At 36.5% G+C, this 10,780-nt stretch overlaps 1 protein-coding gene and 1 pseudogene across 2 annotated transcripts; both read left to right on the top strand.

Moving 5' to 3' along the window:
• Window positions 1-5,488: 5,488 nt before the first annotated feature.
• LOC120166314 (heptahelical transmembrane protein 1-like) lies at window positions 5,489-6,911 on the top strand. 2 transcript variants are annotated; one of them, XM_039175599.1, is made up of 5 exons: window positions 5,489-5,723; window positions 5,815-5,907; window positions 5,990-6,047; window positions 6,143-6,786; window positions 6,826-6,911. In XM_039175599.1, exons 1-5 carry the CDS (start codon window positions 5,500-5,502, stop codon window positions 6,827-6,829), a joined length of 1,023 nt encoding a protein of 340 aa, XP_039031530.1. In that variant the 5' UTR covers window positions 5,489-5,499; the 3' UTR covers window positions 6,830-6,911. The 2 variants fall into 2 exon arrangements, with proteins under 2 accessions (XP_039031530.1, XP_039031529.1); XM_039175598.1 differs by lacking the exon at window positions 6,826-6,911 and having other exon boundaries at window positions 6,143-6,810.
• Window positions 6,912-7,976: 1,065 nt separating this feature from the next.
• On the top strand, window positions 7,977-10,214 carry LOC120166306 (annotated as a pseudogene).
• Window positions 10,215-10,780: the final 566 nt, after the last annotated feature.

Raw genomic sequence — 10,780 nt, 5'->3', positions numbered from 1 at the left:
AAGGCTCGTACCACATTCTGATAACTCTTCATGTGTGATTGATCCAGAGGCATTCTTTGAAGTGTAACTAGAGGCATCAAATTGAGAGCAGACCCATTGTCAATTAATACTCCTGGCAACACATGACCATGACAATGTGTCGTGATGTTTAAAGCTTTTACTGACCCCATTCCGCCTTCTGGTATTTCATCATCTGTGAAGGTTATGTAATTGTCGGCGGCTATATGTCCCACAATTCTGTCAAGTTTATTGAGGGATATATCTTCGGGGATAAATGTCTGATTGAGGATTTTCATCAAAGCATTCCTATGCGCTTCTGAATTCATCAAAAGATCAAGAATAGAAATTCTCGCCTGTTGTTTGTGTAGTTGTTCAACCACACTATACTCACTATGTTTCAAGAACTTCAAAAATTCTTGAGCTTGCTTTTCTGTCACAGGTTCATTGAATGCTGGAAGGGATTCATCCTCAAATACCTTCTGAGGTATTGCCATGGCTTTTCCTTTTGCTTTCACTTGTTCTGAAGCATTGGATGTTTCGGGAGAATAACATCTCCCACTTCTTGTAAAGAAACCGATCTCGCTCACTGCTTCAGACGTCAATGTAGTACTCAAACTCTGTATTTTCTCTTCTGTTTTATCTAGAGAATCAGATCCTCCTACCATTGAAACATGGGTAGTATAATTCCAAGGTACCCTGCGGGTATCTTTGTATGGAAATGGTAGAGGAGTGGTAATGACTACTTTTGGTTTTATTGGTGCCGGAATCACCGTGGATGATTTCACATTAATGATCACAGGATCATTTATTCTTTGATTTGGTTTAGAATCCTCTGATGAGCAAACATCATCTTCTTTTTTCCCGGGTTCTTCTTCAAAGAATTCTATTTCTCTGTTGTTCATCAATTTTTGCACCAAGTTTCTAAACTCAGGACATAGTTGAATTTTATGCCCTTTCTCCTGATGATATTCACAATAATTCTTGCCTTCATTCTGCTTTGGCCTGAATTGTTGTGGAATTATACCGGCTAAAGAAAGCTGTTGGAATATCCAAACAAATGGAGATTTAATTTCAGAAATGTCAGTCTTTGCTTTCTTTCTGTTCTCTTCATTAATTGCATTCACGTTTTTATCTCCATGATTTGGCAATGGATGACTTGATGCGGATGGTGTATTGAATTCCAACTTCCCAGTGTTAATCAAATTTTGAACCACCCTTTTGAATGCTAAACAGTTTTCAATAGAATGTCCTGTAATTCCTTCATGGTAAACACAGTGTGCCTTTGTATCATACCAAGGAGGGAATGGTGGTTGCATGGGAACCAAAGGGTAGGGCCGTATAACATCTGCTTTTAACAGCGAATCATAGATCTCTGCATATGATACTGGTAAAGGTGTAAAAGATAACCTTTCATTTTCTTTTCGAGATCCTCTGGACTCTGCTCGATTAGTGTTTGTTTCCTCTTTCTTAACCCTTGGCTGGGTTATTGTAACACTTTTCGATGAATCTTTGCTGTAAGAATTGGCATTGTTGACTTCATTCTCCTTTTTCCGGTACGTAGGTCTTTTGGAACTAGACCCATCATTCGATTCAATCTTGCCACTTTTCAAAACATTTTCAATTAATTCTCCAGAAATGACCAAATCTGCAAAATTTCTGGTTGCATTCCCCATTAGATGATTTAAATAAGGGGCCTTCAATGTATGGACAAACATTACTGTGGCCTCTTTTTCTGACAAAGGTGGTTGAACTTGGGCCGCAGTGTCACGCCATCTCTGGGCATACTGTCTGAATGTTTCATTATTCTTTTTCTCCAAATTCTGGAGAGTCCATCTATCAGGGACCATGTCTGTCACATGGCGGTACTGCTCTAAAAATGCTTTAGCCAAATCTTTCCAAGATCTAATGTTGGCTTTGGTCAATTGAGTATACCATTTTAAAGCCGGTCCTGTCAAACTATCCTGGAAGCAGTGAATTAACAATTTTTCGTCCTTCACATATCCTGCCATTCTTCGACAAAACATAGTAATGTGGGATGAAGGGCATGTAGTACCGTTATATTTATCAAATTCGGGAGCTTTGAACTTGATAGGGAGGATTAGGTCTGGAACCAAACTCAACTCACTAGCATCAAATCCATAGAATGATTCAGTTATTTCCACGGATTTCATTCGCTCTTCTAAACTCTTGATCTGTCTGGTCAGTTCTTCATTTACTTTTTGTTTCTCATTCAGCTCATTTAAATCTGGGATCAAATTCTCAGTATTAAGATCCCCTACTTTCACATCTGATATAAGTGGATTTTTGCTTGAAGATGCAGGATCCACTTGTTGATCTTCATGTGATTTGACTTCTTGTAATGCAGATGTACGAGCATTGATTTGTATAGGGGTAGTACCAGAGTGATAAATTGATTCTGGTGGAAAACCTAGAGGATATATGGGTTCTTGGTCAAAAGATACAGGATTTTCAGGCATTTTTCCAATAATAGCCTGCCTTTTAAACATATCCTCTATCTTCTTCATCATACTGTCTTGTGAATTTGTAATGCTGGCTTCAATTTTTTCCAACTTCATTCTCATTTCTTCTTGTTCTTTATGATGCTGTTCTTCAATACGCTGTATTTTATCCTCCATAATTCTCTTAGTAGCTTGTCTAGTACCGTAGTGATGTAGTATTTCTCTTTTGGCCAGAGTAACTGCGATTGAAAAATCTCTTAATATTATTTTTTCAAATTTTAATTAATGAATTTTAACTTAATAAATAAAATAATTCATAGCGAAAATTATGAAATGAATGATGAATGTATGCAAAATGTATGTATGCAAAAAGATATTGATCCCAAAAAGTTAACTGTCATAGAACAACTTTCATCGGCATACAAAAGTTTCTTTATAATAGTTCAGAACTACAGATAAGGCGTAGCTTTCCTATTAAGCTCTATAATTTCTTTCATTAACCATGACACCTTCTTTCCACACTTAGAAACTGGATCAACGTGATGCTCAATTATTTCGGCTTCAACAGCTAGTTCCCCAACATATCTGGCAACCTCGCTCATTTGTACCATGGCCTCGAACACCATATTGCTTCTTTCTTCACTTCTTTCGACATAGAACTCAGTTGACTTTTGCCATCGTTCAGTTGTTCCTTCAAGAGTTTGCTCTAACTCAGTGATTCTGACTTGACAATTGTGCAGAATTTTTTCAAGATCTCTAATGCGTCTTCGCAGTGAAGCATTTTCCTCATTACTTTCTTTGAGATCATTAGGTCCTAGACGAACCTTTTCTTGAAACAATGATTCTTCCAGTTGCAAAATGTAAGCATTAAACTCTGAGTTTTTGTTTCTAGACTGATCCAAATCCTCTTCAAGTTTTGTTCGTGCTTCTTGCGTTCTTTGATTAAGCTTCTGGATTTGAACATCTTTGTTTCTGCATCTTTGCATCCAATTGCTAGCCACCTCTTGCTCTACCTCAAGTCTGGTATTGAAATTTTTTCTTTCCAGCTCCCATTTTTCTTTTTCAACATTGGATTCTTCTATCTTTTGGCCTCTGACTTCAAGCTCAACAATCAACTGGTTCATTTCAGATTCAAATCCCTTGAACATGATACTTTTCTCGCTTTCAAATTTAACAAAGATGTCATTCTTCATCTCCTCTAAATCTTTGGCTCGATCTTTTTCTTTTTGCATTTCATTCATGATCTCACGGTGTTCAGCCTTGTGTTTTATAATTCGCTCTCGTCTGTCGACCTCGAAATCTTCCATTTTTTGCTTTCCTTTTTCCAGGCTTTTGAGTAGACAGCTATTCTTCCCTTTTAGATCTTCAACTCGTCTTTTCTCAATGTTCAATTCTCTGGTCATTTGTACCGTCGATTGACTGGGTCCTGATGCTTTTCGGGATTTATATAACTCCTGATAATCTTTCTCTGCTGGGGAAATTAATATTAATAAATTAAAAACTGGCTCTCTAGTTTTTAATGAATTAGGTCTAAATAAGAGACTACATTTTTTTATAAGTTAGGATTGAATTTAAAATATTATCGATTTAAAAACTCCTAATTATTCAATAATAATTACTCGTATACTTTACACACGTGACGTTCGAACTGAAGACTTCAAAAATCACTAAAAGTTTTTAATAAATCTTACCCGTAATTTCAAACAAATATGTCTAAATCCGAAACAATAAGACTAAACTTACACGTGTAAGAAAATCTAGAATGGATAAATCTAATCCACGTGTGTGAAATTACAACTTGAATGAATGCTTGAAAGCAAAGGCTACACTTCTATCACTTAAAGGGCGGTTTATTTACCCCCTCCATTATTTAACTTCACCCCTAAAAACAGAAAGACGTCACCGTGCTTATTGGGTTACCTACCAACTACATGCTTAATATTACGAAGATTGTAAACTTATTCAACTGTTGGTTTTAATCAGATTAATTTTTTAGATTTTGTATCATATGATGAATAGTTTATGATAATTTAAAGTAAAGATATTAGTTTTTCAATCTTTGTAAAATAGAAGAATGAAATACAAATTACACCATGCATGAATTTAGTATTGACTATGAATATATAAAAAAAAATGTAAAGTACACAAATGGTCCCCTAACTATATAATATTGTTTATTAAGTCCCTTGACTATTAAAATTTAAAAAATGATCATTCAACTATTCATTAAGTTCTAAATTTGTTATTTTTCATTAAAAAAATTGACGGTTGACTAATATTTTTATTAATTTGGGACAAGTATAAGGCAATATATGTTTAAAGATAACTCTAAACCATTTGACATTGTACACACTCACACCGCTAATATTCCTGGTGCTCAAACTCGAGACCTCAAGAAATAACAACAACTTCTTTACCACTAAGGTCGCTTGGTTCGTGCAAATGAAAGGACGGTTGTCTATGTTAGATGTTAACATGATGATTGTGATATGATAGTCGTTTGTGCTTCTGGGATTAAATTTTATCATATAATAATTAGTATATTAACGTTTAACTCAGAATACCGCCAAATTTTTAACGAAAAATGACGAGTTTGGAACATAATCAATAGTTGAGGGACCATTTTGTAACTTTTAATAGTCAATGTCTCAATAAAGCATTACCTTATAGTTGAGACCATTTTTTTACTTTACCCAATATTAAAGAAAACTAAATTAATGAAGTTATAGGTAAGCTGCGATTGTTTTACACATGATGAGTGTTTTCTCGTAAAGGTTGTAGTTGGTGCAGTTAAGCTATCTGCCATCCTCCAAACGACACCTAAATAATAGAACCCTTTTCCAAACGACAAACTAAATACCAAAACGAAGGCTCTTGCTTTCTTCTTCTTCCATCATTAACATTTCGATTTCAAGCTCTCCTTTTTATTTATATAAATACCCCTCTCTCCCAGGGTTTTTGCTCATTACTCTTGTTTGTAGATCATCATCATCGAGCTTTTAGCTGCTGTTGTTTGGTAGAGAGGAAACCACACATAAATATGGATCCGACCATCGATTCCAAGCTTGTTTCTGAGCCTGTTGAGACGAAAAAATTGAAGAAAAGAGTTCAATCGCCGTCGTATGATTTGGTGTCATACAAGGAGTTGCCGGAGTACATGAAGGACAATGAGTTTATTCTGAATTACTATAGGGTTAATTGGACTCTCAAAGAAGCTCTCTTTAGCATCTTTCGTTGGCATAACGAAACACTTAATGTTTGGACGTAAGTCTAAGCTAAAAACAAACCCAGAGTTTCGTTTTTTTATGGTCTTTTGTTTTTAATTTGATTCTGGTTTTTGTGATGGATTCTGCAGGCATTTATTTGGGTTTGTTCTATTTCTGGGATTAACAGTGACTAATTTGATTGAAGTCCCACAGGTGTCTGATCTCATTGCCTTCTTTACCAGGTTCGTTTAAGGTTTATGTATGTATGCATGCATGTGTGTATGTATGTATGTGCTAGGAATTTATTGTATAAAAATGATGCAGGTCTTTACCTATGAATGGAGACATCAATGTTTCTCATCATTCTCGAGACCTATTTGTGGTGAGTGCCATTTATTCATAAATTACATTCGTCACTCTGCAAGTTGTTTAGTTTTGATTATGCCATGCATAGTTGCCTGACTTTGATAGTTGCAGAGAACAATGAATCTCGTAGATTTGAAGCCGGAATCGGACGTTACGTCCGCAACGCGGTGGCCGTTCTTCGTATTCTTAGCCGGCTCCATGTTCTGCCTCCTATCGAGCAGCATTTGCCACCTCTTTTCTTGCCACTCGCAACATCTCAGCCGGTCGTTGTTGCGACTCGACTTCACCGGGATCACCACCATGATCATCACATCATTTTTCCCACCAATCTATAATGCTTTCGAATGTGACACGAAATGGCACTTCATCTACCTCGGTGGAATCACGGTTTTAGGCTTGTGCACCATCATGACACTGCTATCACCTGCCTTGTCGACCAAGAAATTTCGAGGGTTTCGAGCTTTACTCTTCTCGTCGATGGCGCTCTTCGGCATTATCCCTGGTATCCACGCCGTGTTCGTCAATTGGTCTAATCCGCACCGTAACATCACCCTGGCCTACGAGTTGGCCATGGCTATGTTTTATTTGACGGGGACCCTATTCTACGTTAGCCGAATCCCGGAGCGATTCAAGCCCGGATGGTTCGACTTAGCCGGCCACAGCCACCAAATATTCCACGTCCTGGTAGTGATGGGTGCATTGGCTCATTATGGTGCTTCTCTTGTATTTATGGACTGGCGCGATGGCCATAGCTGTTAAGCGGCTTCTGAGTGATATTCATAATTCATTTATACTTGAAATTTATGTATTCTTTCTCTCAATTGTTTCATTCGTTAGTGAATTTAGGAAAGTTAAGCTTTCTTCATTCAAATATCCTCCTTGTGATTTATTTATTTGTTAATTCATTTGTATTTGATGTATTGGTGATAAGATATATAAGTAATAAATATTTTAATATAAGGGTAATGTACACAAATGATCTCTCGATTATAAGGTGGTGTTTTGTTGAGTCTCCCAACTATCAAAAGTTACAAAATAATCCTCCGACTATAGGATGTTGCTTTGTTGAGTCCTTCAAGTATTAAAAGTTATAAAATAGTCACATTACTATTCATTATGTTCCAAAATCATCCTTATCCATTAAAAATTGATGACCGTCTGAGTTGGATGTTACTCTGTTGTCTGAGATATGATAAAATATGATACAAGAATCTCAAATGACTATTATATCTCAGACAACAAATTAACATTCAACTCAAACTGTTGTTATTTTTTAAATTGAAAAAGATGAGTCTAGAACAAAATGAATTGTCAGATAATCATTTTGTAACTTTTAATAATCGATGGAGTAAACAAAGCAGCATATTATAGTTGTAGGATCATTTTGTAACTTTTGATAGTCGGAGGACTCAACAGAACAAAATCATGTAGTCGGGTGACCATTTATAACCCTAAAATAATTGAAAAATTATATAAGCTTGTCATGTTAGAAACAGAAACGTGTAGTCGAAGAAGAAAAGGAAACGATGTAAATGCACACATCTTGTTTTCACCATAGAAAATGTTTACATAATTAACAAACCTCTTATCAATGAAAACTACCATTTTAAATTGAATCCCCCAAAAAGAACCCTTTAAAATATCATAAATTAAAAGAAAAGAAAAAAGAATATTAGTAAGTAGTATTTATTAGAATACATATAAAATGAACATAAGCAAATCTTAATATAATAATCCAATCATCAACCATTAATATAAAGATTTATGAAATCTTTTCTTACCAAAAGAAAAATTATGCCATTAAAGAGTTGGCAAAGCATAGTTGGACAATTTCTTACATACCCCAGCAATTAAAATATCACTAATTAATATAAATTTATAATTAAACTTAAGAATGGTTATATATCGATCATCAACACAATAACTCAAGCGAAGAGAAGCAGCCATGGAAGGCTTAAGAAGCTCTTCAACACCACTTGTTCTTTTCCCAGTATTCCTTATTGTTACGATTATCATCCTTTCTTTTCCCTCGGTTTACCAGGAAAATCTATCCGCTATTTTCCCTTCGTTTCCCACCAACCAAACACCCTCGGTTTCCCCTTCTGTCAACGTTGCTACGTATATCAAAGTAAGTCCATTCATGAGATTTTTCTGATGTTGTTCATTCCCATTTTCGTAATGCATTGCTTTTGATTTCGAGAGTAGAAGGTGAGTAGAGACGAAGCCGAGTTAGCCGACGCACGAGCGGCGATCCGGGAAGCGATTCAGACTCGGAATTATACATCCGATAAGGAGGAAACCATCGTCCCTACAGGCTCCTTTATAGAAATCTATACGCTTTCCATCAGTTAAGGAAACTCTTCATCTTCAAACTTTTTAATGCTTTTTGAATTTATATACTAATGCATTTGAATTTATCTTTGTAATTTTGGATTGAATTTTCAGGAGTCACATAGGATGATGAAGTGGTTCAAGATATGTTTTTACAGAGAAGGAAAAATACCCTTAGTCCACATGGGGCCAATGAAACACATATATGCAATCGAGGGGCAATTCATATCCGAAATCGAGAGCGAAAAAAGCCATTTCTTCGCCCGTCATCCCTACGAGGCCCATGCATTCTTCTTGCCGGTTAGCGTAGCCTACATCATGAAATACGTCTATATGCCGATCACCACTTACAACCATGAGCGTTTGGTGAGGATCTTAACCGATTACATCAAATTGTGGCCAACAAGTACCTCTTTTGGAACCGAACATATGGTGCTGATCATTTCATGCTCTCTTGCCATGATTGGGTACGTTACTTGATCAAATGTTCTAAACGTAACATAGTATATAATATAACTATCTAAGTGGTAACATTATAGGCCCCGGACGTTTCTGTGCCGGACCCTGAACTTTACAAGAATTTAATAAGGGTGCTATGCAATGCAAATAGCTCTGAAGGATTTCATCCCGAGCGAGGGGTGTCATTGCCGGAGTTAAACTTACCTCCTCAGGGGTTCAGCCGATCACCTGACAAACGAACCATCCTAGCCTTCTTTGCGGGTGGTGGCCACGGAGACGTTCGTAAAAGCCTGCTTTACCATTGGAAGGACAAAGATGATGAAGTCCAAGTCCACGGGTGCCTTTCTAAAGGCCAAGATTACAATAAATTGATGGGGAAGAGCAAGTTTTGCTGGTGTCCGAGTGGGTTTGAAGTGCCTAGTCCTAGAATGGTGGAGTAGTTTAATACCGGATGTGTTCTGGTGATCATATCAGATAGTTATGTGCTGCCGTTTAGTGATGTGCTTGACTGGAGCAAATTCTCGGTCGAGATTCCGGTGGAGAGGATGTCAGACATTAAGAGGATTCTAAAAGGGATACCGGAAAAGAAATATCGGAGAATGCAGAAGAAAGTGCTGAAAGTGAGAAGGCATTTTGAGCTTAATAGGCCGGCTAAACCGTTTGATCTCCTACATATGGTACTTCATTCAATATGACTTAGAAGGCTTAACATTAGACTAGAAGATTGACTACTCTCATCAGCATTGTGTGTGTGTGTGTATATAAATATTGAACTATTTTTGTAGGTTCTTATATTTGGTCAAATCCTGATTTTGTGTGAGGTAATTTCAAGGGACGTGAAATGCATTCGGATTTAAGAGATATATATATATATATATATATCCATTACTTTTACGGACATTTTAAGCAAGGCTGTGGAAAAAGGACAAAGTGAGCATAAACAGCTTTTTAACATTTTTTCCCCTTTCCCCAACCCCAACTACGAGGCTAACAGTTAAGTTGTATCCATCCTACAGTGATCTCTAAAGCAATTGCAGGGAAATTAGCAAGAAATTATTAACTTTGGAAGGAATTCCAAGTAATTACAGTACAAATATTTAAAACTTACTGCAGATTTTGAAGCTTCACAGCTAGCTAGCACAACATCGAGCAACAAGAGGCAGATTTGGATGACAGACAACATCCAAATCTGGTGACAATCGGGGAGGAAATTGTGAGAAAATGCAAAGAGATTCCATTAGCGGTGAGAACATTAGGAAGCCTACTGTTTCTGAGAACTGATGAATCTGAATGGGTCTCTGTAAGAGATAGTGAACTGTGTACACTTGACCAAGGTGAAAATGACATTTTGCCGGTGTTGAAGCTGAGTTATAATCATCCAGAAGAGTTTTAGGGAATCAACTAAATCTCTTATAAATTATTGTGCCTCCAATTTTAAGTATCTGTGAGCACTTAAATTACCCTATCCACAACCGACGGCTTTATCAAATTCGATTGGTACTATGGGGCACTTAAAAGACTTTTAGATTCCCTTTTGTGACATACATAATCTTCCGAGCTGTTTCTACAAGCTTCGTTGCTTGCAATCATTAAACAAGATTTGTATTCCGTTGATGCAGTTGTCGGACAGCATGCAAGGCTTGATGGAGCTTAGATATCTTCAAATAACCAATGAATCTAAGCATTTGAAAGGAATTCGAAAAGGATGTTGGACTTGTCTTCAATATTTGGCATTGTTATTGTGTTATGAATCAGAATGTTTGTCGGAAGAAAGGCAATCTCGCATCACTTTGAACACTTGTTTTGTAACATCCAAAAAGTGGGCTAGTGACCAAAATGTAAATTTTGAAAGTTTGAGGATCAAAGTAGAAAATTGGGAAAAGTTTAAAGTCATAAATGGTATTTTTCCCAAAAAAGAAAATAAAAATATTATTTTCACATTTTTAAAATGTTGGAAAG

The sequence above is a fragment of the Hibiscus syriacus genome, unplaced genomic scaffold (genome assembly GCF_006381635.1).
Source record: "Hibiscus syriacus cultivar Baekdansim isolate YM2019G1 unplaced genomic scaffold, ASM638163v2 tig00111634_pilon, whole genome shotgun sequence".
In the NCBI taxonomy this organism is placed as follows: domain Eukaryota; kingdom Viridiplantae; phylum Streptophyta; class Magnoliopsida; order Malvales; family Malvaceae; genus Hibiscus; species Hibiscus syriacus.
The sequence above is the reverse complement of the archived record's forward strand: the minus strand, read 5'-3'. Positions and strand labels throughout refer to the sequence as shown.